Raw genomic sequence first — 13905 nt, 5'->3', positions numbered from 1 at the left:
ATCAAATGTTTGTACAATGAATGTAGGATCACTAGCTTCGAGCAGGAGAAACCTAGCCCAATTATGGTAAACATTAATTTATTAGGACTCTTTTGGCTTCCAGTTTGAAAGCAGCCGTTCAGGAGATTCTGCGAATTTCCGGTGGAAGAGAGTTCCATATCTTGGGGGCCGCGTCAGAGAAGGCTTGGTGACAAGTTCTCTTTTTGCTAAGGATGAGTGGTTTCAGGAGGAAAGTGTTAACGCTTCCTGAGGCTCTACCACCACATGATAATTCAAGCTTTTGCGCTAGGTATCTGGGAGTATTGAGATGCAGAGCTTTATGCACCAGAACGGCAATCTTTAACAGAATTCTAGCTTCATAGGGCAACCATTTAAGAGATTTTAGGACTGGGTATATGTGCTCATTTCGTTTGGTACCCGAAACCAATCTAGCCGCAGCGTTCAGTGATGCCCTTAGTGGAGCCAGGGGGTATTTGGGAAGGCCACAGAGAGTAGCGCTGCCGTAGTCAAGCCTTGGCAAGATAAGCGTTTGGACCACCTGCTTAAAGTCGGATTGTGGTAGGAATGGTTTGATGTTTCTAAGTGTCCTCATCAAGTGATTAACTCCCTTACACACATTGGTGATGTGCTTTTTCATATTCAGGTGTTTGTCCAGGGTGATTCCGAGGGATTTGGCAGAGTCTATGATGAGACGGGTGCAGTTGAAAGCAGTGAGGTGATTTAACCAAAGGTCTAGTTTGGGGACGTGGTTTGGAGGCGAGATAAGAAGGAATTCAGTTTTGGAGGTGTTGAGCAGGAGATGGTTCTTAGTTAACCAATTTTGCGTAGAGTTAAGTGAGATAATGTCATACGGAGAAGAGATTTTCAGATAAAGTTGCGTATCGTCCGCATACATATGGAAAAGAATGTTCATGGAATTTAGAGAGTAAGCTAATGGTTCCAAGAATAGGTTGAAGAGGATAGGAGATAGGGCTGATCCTTGGGGGACACCCATGAGTACTGGAGAGGCCTGGGAGAGGGAGTTGTTTACCTTGACTCTTTGTGATCTGTGGTGGAGGAAGGACGAGAATCATTGTAGCACCCAACCAGAGAAACCCATCCTATTCTTCAGAATGGATAGGAGGTTGTCATGATTAACCATGTCGAATGCGGAGGAAAGGTCAAGGAGGATTAGGAGGCATGACTCATTTTGGTCAAGCATTTTTAAGATATCATCCATAACATGAACGAGAGCCGACTCGGTTCTGTACCCCTTTCGAAAGCCAGATTGATGCTGATCTAGGAGTTGGAAGTTTTCTATGTGAGCACAAAGTTGGGATTGTACGCATTTTTCTAGGAGTTTTGCTAGGGTGGGGATTGTTGGAGATAGGGCGGAAGCTATTGAGGCCAGCTTTATCCGTGTTAGGTTTTTTTAGTATAGGTGACACCTGAGCTGCTTTTAGGGTCAGGGATTGTGCCTTGTGATAGAGAAGCGTTTACAATTCTTGTCCAGGTAGAGATCAGTACATTCTTGATTTCCTTGAAAATGGCAGGGGGCAGCGGGTCATTGAAGTGGTTAGATGGGTTGATATTCTGAAGAATCTTGTTGATGTCTTTTTCACTGAAAGGGGTAAAGGTGCCCCACGACGCGTTGTTATTAGTGCCCAGGCTAGTAGGTACGCATTTTTCCAATAGGTCAAGGTGTGATGTGGACCCGGAGGATGGCAGGAGAACCTTCTTAGAGGCGCGATCAATGGATAGGAGTCTTGATTTTTCAATGAAGAAAGCAGCAAGGTCGTCGCACGAGGGTGGGCTCATCCAGAGTCAGAGAGGTTTGGACCTACCACTGATTGCTGTTTGACCAATTCAAAAAGTTTTTGGGGGCGATTAGCAGCTTGATCAAGTTGGTGTCTGAAGTAGTCAGCTTTAGCGCATTTGATTTGTTTGTTGTAGAGACTCCTAACCTCTCTAAGGAGTTTTAGTTGTTCCAAGGAGGGTTTGGATCTCCAGGAACGTTTAACTGCCCTGAGTTTACGGCATTCCGTGTTTAGGTTGTTATTGTACCACGGTTTGGATATTTTTGTTGCGGCATTTTTTTGTTGGAGCGGTGCAATGTCATCCATGATGTTGGAGATGGTCGCGTTGTAGGAGTCGGTGAGTAGCTGCACCTCACTCAGGTCAGCTTGGGAGGAGAGAGTAGATTTGCAATGGGCTGCTAGTTCAACTGAGTTTATTGATCTGAAGTCCCTTTTCCAGATCTTTGATTTTGTTGGTTGACCCTTCCCCATCGACACCTCTCTGTTGATATAAAAGAGGATGCAGTGGTGGTCGGACCAATCGCAAGGGGTAATGGAATCAAGAGTGATGGTCTGCCCTTTCAAGATAACGAGGTCTAGAGTTTCTCCTTTATTATGAGTGGGTTGGTCATAGTGCTGAATCCGGTCTTTATCATTTAAGAATGTTTAAGGCAATTTACCGCAGGGTCATTGAGGTTGGACCAGTGAAGGTTGAAGTCACCTAGGAAGATTTGGGACACGGCTGAGTCGACATTACCAGAGAGGATTTCCATTAGTTGCTCGATGAAAGGGAGATTGTCTCCCGGGGGGTGATAAAAAGTGTGGAGTTTGCAAACCGGCAGGTCATTACTTGAGATGCTGATACAAATGTTCTTTTCAACACCAGGATCTCATGGGTCTACTGGCGGTGTTGAATGAAGTACTTTTAGAAGGCGCTGTAGGTTTGTGTTCCTGAGAGGTCTAAGAGAGCAAGGAGCCTTCATTGACCTCTGATTGGTGCTTTTGAGGACAGAGCTTCAGAAGGTGATATGACTGGAGAGAGATATGGAAGCAGATGTGCAGCATTAGAGAGAACTAAAGGGGTTCTACCTTGCATGGACAGTCTGCAGAGCACAGGTAATGCAATACCAATGAATAAACCTAGGGACAAAGGATCCGGAGGGGTGGGACAAGAGATGCTAGGATGGTGTACTTGTGGCTAGATCTGCAGTGGGTAAGTCGTGCGGTGAGAGAGACTGGCATGAGGGTCAAAAGAGATCTTGGAAAGAAACCTGCAGGGGTTGAAATGTGGCGTATCAGAGAGTGAGAGATCTGCCCTGGGACAGCATCTGCAAGTAACAGTAGGTTGTAGCTTGTCGTAATCACCAGTAACATATGAGAAGGTCCTTCCTGCTCCCCTTACCTCATCAATACAATCACCCAAAGAACCTAGAGTTGAAGTATGTGAGAGCTGGTGACTGTATGCTGAGCATGCCCCTGGAACTGGAGGGACAACAGCATGAAGGTTTGAGGGAGAAGCCCTTTCCTAGGGACTGAGCCACTGCAGGCCAGACTGACCCTGAGCTGGAAGTGTTCAGGGGCTGAGATCGCAGCTAGGGCTGACTGACCTGAGGTTGCAGCTAGGGCAGACTGACCTGAGATTGCAGCTAGGACAGACTGACCTGCGATTGCAGCTAGGGCAGACTGACCATGGGTGCAGCCTACCAGTGCGCCAAACCGGAGATTACAAAGCAAACTGGCCTTGGGCATCCAGTACTACAGGCCTGACATTGTAGGGCAGAATGGCCCTGGCAGCTTTGCTTCAGGCCTGAGATGGCAGAGCAGACCAACTCTAGGCAACCAGTGCTACAGACATGATATTGCGGGGCAGACTAACTCTGGGCAACCAGTACTACAGGCCTAAGATTGTGGGGCAGACTAACTCTGGGCAACCAGTACTACAGGCCTGAGATTGTGGGGCAGACTAACTCTGGGCAACCAGTACTACAGGCCTGAGATTGTGGGGCAGCATGGCCCTGGCAGCTATTACTTCAGGCCTGAGAAGGCACAGCAGACTACCTCTAAGCAACCATTGCTAGCCTTGGACCTGCACCTGCGCGCCATGAGAGGTACTTCACCTGTTTTAATTACATTTTGGCAGTCCACGCGGCACCCCTTTACACTGACCTGCTCCCTGCTGACGAGAGGCAACTACCTCGAAACACGTGTCCAGGGATGGCTAATGCAACACATATTTTTCTACATACATCGTGGCATAGGCGTACTCGCCGTCGCCACTACATCTACCACAGTTCCTTGGGGCAACTTGTTGGTGTGACGAGCAGAGTGCGACCAACCTTTGAATCATTTATTACGGCTCCCTTGAGCCAACGGGCTGACGAGCCTTGGACCTGCACCTGCGCGCCATGAGAGGTACTTCACCTGTTTTAATTACATTTTGGCAGTCCACGCGGCACCCCTTTACACTGACCTGCTCCCTGCTGACGAGAGGCAACTACCTCGAAACACGTGTCCAGGGATGGCTAATGCAACACATATTTTTCTACATACATCGTGGCATAGGCGTACTCGCCGTCGCCACTACATCTACCACAGTTCCTTGGGGCAACTTGTTGGTGTGACGAGCAGAGTGCGACCAACCTTTGAATCAACCATTGCTACAGGCCTGATATTGCGGGGCAGACTGGCTCTTGCCAACCATTGCTACAGGCCTGAGATTGTGGGGCAGACTAACTCTGGGCAACCAGTACTACAGGCCTGAGATTGTGGGGCAGACTGGCTCATGGTAACCAGTGCTACATACCTGAGATTGCGGGGCAGACTAACTCTGAACAACTAGTGCTCCATGCCTGAGATTGTAGGGCAGACTAACTCTGAGCAACCAGTACTACAGGCCTGAGATTGTGGGGCAAACTAACTCTGGGCAGCCAGTACTACAGGCATGAGATTGTGGGGCAGACAAACTCTGGGCAACCAGTACAACAGGCCTGAGATTGTGGGGTAGGCTAACTCTGGGCAACCAGTACTACAGGCCTGAGATTGCAGGGCAGACTAACTCTAGACAACCAGTACTACAGGCCTGGAAATGCAGGGCAGACTAAATGTGGGCAACCAGTACTACAGGCCTGAGATTGTGGTGCAGACTGGCTCTTGGCAACCATTGCTACAGGCCTGAGATTATGGGGGCAGACAAACTCTGGGCAACCAGTACTACAGGCCTGACATTGTGGGGCAGACTGGCTCTTGGCAGCCAGCGCTCCAGATCCGAGTTAGCGAGGCACTGGCCTGGGCTGTCACTTAGCCACTATCATTTCACCCATCCGAATTCCCTGCTAGTGCAAAAAGTAGAGAAATCGCCTAAAGTCAGTATTTTTTTACACTTAACAGCACATACTTTAAACAGTGAATGTGAGAAGAAAACATTTTTTAAATGTGTTCTATATCTGCCTTAACGCCACCTGACTGATAATTAAAGTAACAAAGAGAGAAAGGCAATGTTAAAATGACCACAGATGATTAAGAATGTTGTCTGGGCCTTTGCAGAATATTAAAAGGTGAACAGATACCCAGTATTTTCTCTGGGAAAAGTAGCAACCAGCTTGTCAGTGCAACATACGAAAACCCAGAACAAGAACTCGGCGTCCTCATGGACATGGAGTCAAACTATAACCTGCAAGTATCAAGGTCAGGGCTTTAAGTTAGCCAGGTCCCTCCGGGCCTCAGACCAGTGAGTAATAATTAAAAACGGACATTTAACCAGGTCCCTGTATTCATGTCCTAAACTTTATTGGTAAATAACACTTCTCGATTTCTGAACAATTAATAATGAAACAAACGTTTAGGTAATCCGTGCTACCAATATAGCTCCTGTTTACATTTCACATGTTTAACTTAAACTTGCATCAAAACCGTGGTTAGGTGGCACACTATAGGGATCACAGAAATTGAGTTTACTTGTTTATGCCATGTCCTCAATTGCATAGGCCACGCCCCTATAACAGACCCTCCACTTTTTGCATCGCACTCTAAGCCCTGATCCAAGTCACCTGTGCATATTGCATCCCATTCTGAGCCCTGTTCCAGGTCACCTGTGCATACTGGACACAATACACTACTGCTTTGTTTTTGACCTTGGGGTGTCTTAAACCGGCTGTTTACAACGCTGCAAAGCTCAGGGGACAATGACTCACTGTCACTAGGCATGTGTAGAAAGGTCTGTGGGATGAAAGCAATCAAACACCTCTGAAGACGTCAGAGTTTCTGGCTTCCGTCACGTGACTGGCCGGTTGCCATAGCGACGCTGACGGCGTCTCGGCCTTCGCTTTCCCCGGCTTACCTCCTGTCTTGTCGCCGCAGCGGACATGGAGTCTGCGCTGGAGCCCAGCGACCCCGGGGCTCTGAGCCCCGAGCAGCTCGAGAGGCTCCGGGACTTCAAGGTGAGCTGGCTGGGAGGGGGCGGCGTGGAGGGAACTCCCCGGTCTGCGCGAGAGCAGCAAGCATGGGACAAGGCATCATCCTCATCGTCAACCAATAGCAACGCGGAGAGGAGTGACTGACGAGGAAAGCAGCCTTTGGGAACGTGCATGAGGCGGGATTTGAGTGGCAATAACTCTGTTTTTTTCACCCTCCGCTGTCTCGCGGAAATGTAGTGAGACGTGAATTGGATTCGAGCACCTGGTTGAATAATTTATTTAGCGCATCTGTTATTTGTTTACCGAAGAGTACCGGTAAAATGGCAAAGTATTTACTTGTCAATACCATCAACGGCCGAAAAGGAAATTGTTGTTTATAGTTAAGGTGATGTAGGAGGGCGTCCTTTAGTTTATGTTTCACTACTGGCAGTTGATGCCTCTCCGCGGCTGAGCCAGCCCTTCTGCCCGGTGCTTGACTTTGATAGATATAAGTGCAGGGCCACGAAGATGTTTTTCTGAGTCCGCTGGAATGCGGGGTTGCCGAATAACAAGAAGGGTCTCTTTTTGATTCTCTCACATTTCTCTTTCCTCCACCAACTTACATGTTCAGCTTATTTTTTTACCTCGCTATAGTTGGTTCTTTTTATCCCCACTTTATCACTGTCTTCCTGCCTTTCTCTACTTTCTTCCTTTTCTACCCCCCCCCCCCTTCCTTCTTTTGCTCTGGGTCAAAGTCTGATCCTGAAATATAGGACCTGCCTCCCGCACACCCACCCACTCCCCTAAAAACAGCGGTGCTGCTCACTTCACTTTCACGTGCTACCCAGTAATCGAGGAAACGCAGGGCTCTATTGTAAGGGTTGTACAACTCATAGGAGGCGTCCTTAGGGCAGCTCAACCATAACTGACCTCTAAAACCTCCACAGCAGTTCTATCTGACATCAAACAGAACCCCAGCGTAGTTATACACAAGTCAAAACTACAACACACCCATTTCTCTATAACATAAGCATTCACAAACAATAAGGAAAAAACATATACATCGAAATTGTTTGTACTTGGGAAGGGGGAGATGAATTACATTGTAAAACTCTTAACATTAACATGCAGTAAATAAAAGGAAAATTAACCATCGCTTCAATGAAATGAAAACACAACATTATTGGGACTCGGGCGCGTGATTTGACCTGCAATCACCACTCATAATTGTGTAGCCTTATGGCAGCTCTCCCCACTCTGCCCATGTTGGTCCTCTTAGACACGTGTTCCCTCACTGCCCCATCACCTCTGCCTCTTTCGGCCCTGGGTTCCTCTCTCAGTTGATTTGCAATCATTCTCCATCGACAGCTTTACTCCTTTACATACATCCGTCACCTCCCTCTGCCAGTCTAGTACTTGCGTCCTCGCAATCAGCACCCCTTTAGTACAACAACGCCCTCCTCCTGTTCCACTTTGGAACATTGTCTAATTTAATGTAGTTATCTCTCGCTACAACCACTGTTTAGAGGCCTTTAAACCTGGACAGGCCCTGTCCATCCCGGTTTCACCTTTAACCTCACCCAGCCTCCAACAATTATTGTCTTTTTTTGGTTTCACTCCCTTTCTGTATCCCTTTCACCGTCTATTTCAACCAACTAGACACCGAGGGGCTCATTAGGATGGCGGGCGGACCTGAGTCCGCCCGCCATCCCTGCGGTGTTTGGACCGACCGCCAGGCATGCAGCGGTCCCGTACCACGAATTAGTATGCGACCACCACCATGGCGGTCGCATTCTTCAATTTAACATTGCGGCGGGTGCTGCTGACAGCAGCTCCCACCGCGATGTTAAAACCGCATGTCTAGCATTTCACTACACCACATGGCAGGCACCACACAGTGCCTGCCACTTGGTGCAGTGAAATGTAGGGGGGTACCATAGGTACCCCCCAAGTGCACTCCACCTTCCCCAGATACAAGGGGGGCCCACAACGGGCCCCAAGACCCAATCCCCACCAGCCTTTCCATGGCGGCATCGCCGCCATGGAAAGGCCTTTCATTCCCCACATCCTAATATGGCGGACGGTGCTTGCTAGGCACGGCACCATATTAGTAGCCCTGCTCCACCCGCCAGGCAATGGTTACGATTGCCACACGCGGAAAAGTGGCGGACGGACTTTGCGTCCGCCGTGATACCCACCGGCATCCTAATATGGTGGTGGGTAAATCTCATTGTGATGGCGGAACGGTCACCACCGCCGGCTTGGCGGTGTCGATCGTTTCGCCATCGTAATGAGCCCCCAACTTCGTATTCGCTTCTGTGGCTCTTATAAAGAAGAACGGTGAGCCACCTGTGACACCACCATTCACAAAAGTGCTGTACAACCACTCTGTCTGCATCCAAATAACTCTTTCAAGCCTTCCCAGGCACCCCTTTAATGATGTGGTTTCACTTTCGGCCATGTGCCATTAGACTGGGTGATGCACACTCATCCTGGAGTGTTTCACACCATTCCATTCCAAGAATTGTTTCCTTTCTCTGGGACTCAGTTGAGACTCCTTATCAGTAACAAGATAGCCAGGTGCACCATCCCTTGCGAACACTTTCCTCAAAACATTAATCTTGCTGGACGCGGTTATTTCCGTGATGCACTCCACCTCCAACCACCTTCTTTGTAAATCGACCATAACCACTACAAAGCGTGTTGACTTTCGTAGGTTCCACATGGGTCCGATAAAGTCCAAAGACACGTATCCAGCGGACACCCAGATCAATCAAATGTTGAACTTTGTCTCAACTTACTTTCAACTTTTTCTCCCTCGCTATATACACTTTACAAGTCTTCACCCATCGCAACACCTCTTCATATGTCTGTGGCCACCAAAAAGTTTCCTTCAGCTTTCTCAAAGTGCCTGTCCTATATGTCCCTCGTGAGTTGACTGCATCTGTCTTTGGTGCAAAAGTTCAGGATGTGCGAATCTTTCACCCCTCATAATGATACCATCTCCACATATCACTACCTCTCCCTTTACTTTGAAAAACAGCCTGGCTACCATGCTTACCCCTATCCTCTCTCGCTTGCCTCCATCCTTGATCAGAGACCTGTAGGCTACAGCTTATAGGTGTTACACCTTAGGCCAGCAAAAGACAACTGACCTCTGTTACTCCTAAAGTAAGTCCACATGACATCAAACACCCAGGTGAAGTTCCACACAAGCTGAACAACATCACCCACCACTGGCAAAATGAAACACTGCTTCTGCGCTTCTCAACCCGGATACCATCTCGGCTATGGACAGGGACACTGGTCTTTGTGGTCTTAGCATCTTTGGGTGCTATGTTCGATTGCTGCGCTGTTGGTCCTCTGTGAGGCCTGATGATTGCACTTGGTTTTGGTGGCTCCTGAGTTGTTGCTTCTGTGAAGTGCTGCCCATAAAGTGCCTATTCCTCCCTTTATTTTTCTTCGTGTCCACTATGTAATGGTCCTTTTCTTGTGGTTGCCCACATTCCAACTTTCTGAAGCAGGGGCTGATGTTTGCGGTCGCATGGAGCGATTCTGCGATCTTTCTGCTTGGATATTTTAGGAAGGTGCTAGAAATGTTTGCCTTGCCCTCTAAACGTGGAGGTCTAAATTCTTATCAATTAAACTAGAGGTTTTTTTTCTAGAATTTCTCATCTGAATTATATTTGAAAATGGCAGCTCCATCTCCAGTCTGTATTTGGTTGGCAACACACAAATTCAAAAATTCTAAAAACTGTGGGTAGCTGGAGTTATACACAGCTTAGGTGTTATTTACTGTTGAACAGAAAGTAGGACGGAAGCACTCAGGAAGAGTTGAGCGGTCAGGACATTTGCTATTTTTTTGTAAATGTCTCATTAGTATCTACCTTTTGAATGAGGTCCCTGGACTTGTCTATATCCTCTAAATAACAAGGCCTGGGCGAAATACGCTGGCAGAATTAGTGTAATTTTGCGTTACCCTTGTTACTCGAAATTTCACTACTACGTCACATTGTGTAATTACACTCCATGTGCAGTAATAATGTATTGCAAAAGCATAGGAACAACATGAAAAATGGAATGAGAGTGGCTGTTCTTTGCAGTGCTTTTTATTTTTTGCAATAAGAACAATTGATGGACAGAATGCAGAACATTCACCCCAGTACATAGATTTCTGCCTAAATTCATTGTTTTTTGCTCCCCATGCCATTTCAGTTTGAACTCAGCCATATGCAAATCAGTCTTGACCCTGCGCCCAATGGGAACAGTCCAGCCTGAACTGCCAGGCCAGGTCCTCCCTGGACTGGAAACAAGCATCCAGGATGGCTTGACTCCAGTGGCATGGAGAGCACAGGACCCACGTCTGGGCATACCTGTCCCACTCGGGGTGACAAATGCAAAAAGAACAATTGATGGACAGAATGCAGAACAATGTCATACATTCACCCCAGTACAGAGATATGGGCCTAAATCCATCGTTTTGTGCTCCCCATGCCATTCCAGTTTGAAGCCAGCCATATGCAAATCAGTCTTGGCCCTGCGCTCCAATGGGAACAGTCCAGCCCGAACTGCCAGGCCAGGTCCTCCCTGGACTGCAAACAAGCATCCTAGGACCGGTTTCGGGGTTTCACCCCTCATCAGGCAGGATAGCTTGACTCCAGTGGGAAATAAGGAACAGGGTCAAGACTGATTTGCACATGCCTGGGTCCAAACTGGGGTGGTGTGGTGAGCAAAAGAATGATGGATTAAACCCAGATCCTTGTGACTGGGGGTGAATGTTTGCATTGTCCAGCATTCCGTCCATCAATTGTTTCTTTTGCATTTTGATTTTTTGTAGCATATTTTAAGAGCAAAATGCAACTTCAGAGGACACAAGAATGCATTTTTGTGCTAAAATAAAGCGCCATATGCCAGTTTTACATTTTGCTTAATTATTCGTAATTTCGGATAATCAAGCCAAATTTCCATACAGTGACGCAAAAACAAATTACGCGCACATCTATGAATAAACCATCATAATTCGTTTTTTGGGGGGTTTTTTATTGTTGGTTTTGGAGGTTAAATATCCTCAGAAATGAATGAAATGTAGGTTTGGATGGCTGAGTAATAATATTGCCAATATATATAGTACATGGTACAAACTAAACGTTCTACAAGCAGCCGCGGCCCGTGCAGGTAAGAGTGGTGGGGCCTGGTGGGAGGGGATTTTGACAGACGATGACGAGGGAAAATTAAAATATAGAATTCATTTTCCCTTGTCGTCGTCCTTGGAAACCCCCTCACCAGGCCCTACTGCCCCATAGCTCTTACCTGCATGGGCCGTGGCTGTCTACAAGTGTATTTTACAACATCGGAAAAAGATGCACATAGGATTCGGGCGCCAGGATTCAAACCTGCGTGCCTGCATGTTATACGCAGAACACTGCAGAAGGTTAGCTATTGTACTATTTGCTTGCAAGGGTGTTTTGTTGTTAACTCACCGTATGCGTAAAGTTATTACACAGCAATGCCCCTCCTCCACACACTACTTCATTCATACTCCGGCATGGAGTCTTCCTTTTTACTGAGCTGCTGAAACTAGAGCAGAAGCGTCACCAGCGCAAGTGGAGGCCATTAATCTTCCCCCCTCCTGCCGCTTATCAAAATGACTTGCATAAATATGTAATTTCAGTCCCTACAGATTCACCCACTTACATTTATCTTCACCTGAGGCAGACAGCTGAGGTGTAAGCGGGGGATTTCAGGCCAGGCCTGAGGGATTGCGTAGTAATTAGCACACTTCCTGCACAGAAGACCCAGTGATGCACTGGCGGCGCGTTCCCGCCCCTTTGCTTCCCAGGGATTTTTTTTTCCTTAACGTTGGGCCTAGTCTGGAGAGGGAGGCTATTTCTGAAAAGGTTGGGAGCCCGGGGAAGTGGTTCATTGCAACGGCATACCGATTCGATTACTTACCGATAATTGCATTACTCTGAGTCCTTCTCTCGCTTACGTTCCTAATAACATGAGGCCTCCATGCCTCTCCCGACCTTTTCCCAAACATAAAAGCTCCTCCCCCCCTTTCGTACTTTCTGTTTCGCCAACAAGCCCCGAACTAACAGTTGGCCTGCACACACAAGGCCAGGAGGGAGGTAGGAATCTAAGCGAGAGAAGGACTTGGAGTAATGCAATTAACGGTCAGTAATCGAAGCATTACCCACTCGTTCCTCTCGCTTAGATTCCTAACAAAGTGGATGAATACAAGCCGAGGAAAGCTGGGGCAACTCAGCACATAGAAGAAGTGTTCTTGAACAGCTTCCCAGTCCACCCACTTAAACACTGGTATTTGAAGGAGCCTTGATATTAATGCGAATGCCACCACTTTGGCAGATGTTGCGAGGGCGGCTCTCATCCACTTCATTGCAGCAATTCTTGCCCGGCTAACCTTGGTAGCAGATGCAATTGTAGTGATGATTCCAGTTTATACAGTGAGCACCATTGGCACATGGGTTGGTTGCCCTCGCATCAACCTGGGAGCAGTGTTGTCTTCGGAACCCCTTCGGGCAGCCCCACATGAACTGCACAATGCCATCAATCACAAAGTTTGTACAGACCCCTTCGTTGAGGCAGGGTCCTTGGTGGCAGGAGTCTTGGAACTGGCACTGGTCACCAATAGGCCTTGGGCGGCACCACACAGGATGCCAATCTGGTGCAGTACCTGTTACACTTGACCCCAATCTCGCAAGGCCGGTTACAATCCCAGCATTGCAGACCTGTAGGTTGCCTTTGCCGAAAAGCGCACCGAAGCTCTCCGCAGCCCTACCTAAAGCACCTCAGGAGAAGTCTCGCATTCTCCCCTCCAGAACACCCAGGCGAATGCCGGTGACCCAGAGATACACCGCATTCCTTGCAACCCGCAAGTGCTCCAAAGCACCAACGATGCACACACCACCGGTGGTTAAAGACCAGGAAGAATGGTTCCCCCGTCGCCTACTGGAATGCCGCAATCCTGGCAAGCGCCTATGAGAGATGTTTACCGCTGGGCCAGAGGTTCCCTTGATCCCGCACACGCATAGTCTCTCCCTTGCGGGTGCATGAACCGCACTTGTACAGAACGCTGGAGCAAGCTCACCGCACCGTCCAAATGGGAGACGACCAAGAGAAACAGAAAGTATGAAGGGTTTGAGGAACTTTTATGCTTGGGGAAAGGGTTGGGAGAGTTACTGAGGCCTCACATTGTTAGGAATCTAAGTGAGAGGGACAAGGAGGTAATGACTAATAGGGAGAATGAGGACTGCTGCTAGAGGCTGTGGCAGTGCTTAATTTGTGCCAGTGTTTGCAGGGAGTGCGTGAGCACCTACACTCATTTTTGGGGACTTGGACATATTTTTCATCATGAGACTTTGACGCAGAAAGAGGGGGAAAGGAGGTGGAGACTGAAAAAACAGTGACAAAGAGAAAGCAAGAATGAAAAAGAACCTGCAAGAGAGAGGTAAATAGAAATTTTAGGGTAGTGGAAGACAGAATTATGAGGTGCAATAAAGTCTAGGCAGTCTGGGTATTGGCAACCCAGGCATACCGCAGCTCAAGCAGTGGTCTCCTAAAAAAAACTTTACATCCTGCTCTTGTGATTTTTCCTCTTACAAATTAACCCAAATTAAGTACTGCTGCCAGCTCTGACGGGCAGGAGGTCTAGACATGCGATCAGTGGTGGCTGCCACGTAATAGTACGGGTGGGGAGGGGGGTAAAAAAAAAGTTACTT

General features: G+C 47.9%; 1 protein-coding gene across 1 annotated transcript in view; it reads left to right on the top strand.

Annotated features, from left to right (window-relative positions):
* The first annotated feature begins 6007 nt into the window (after positions 1–6007).
* RIIAD1 (regulatory subunit of type II PKA R-subunit domain containing 1) overlaps positions 6008–13905 on the top strand; it is a 37665-nt gene continuing 29767 nt past the window's right edge. The window contains exon 1 of the mRNA XM_085638812.1: positions 6008–6211. Coding sequence (XP_085494938.1) covers positions 6137–6211 — 75 coding nt within the window. The 5' untranslated portion in view covers positions 6008–6136. The remainder of the gene's footprint in view (positions 6212–13905) is intronic.

This window comes from Triturus cristatus, chromosome 12 (genome assembly GCF_964204655.1).
Source record: "Triturus cristatus chromosome 12, aTriCri1.1, whole genome shotgun sequence".
Classification (NCBI taxonomy): Eukaryota; Metazoa; Chordata; class Amphibia; order Caudata; family Salamandridae; genus Triturus; species Triturus cristatus.
Note: the sequence above shows the minus strand (reverse complement) of the source record. Positions and strands in the feature narration are given on the sequence as shown.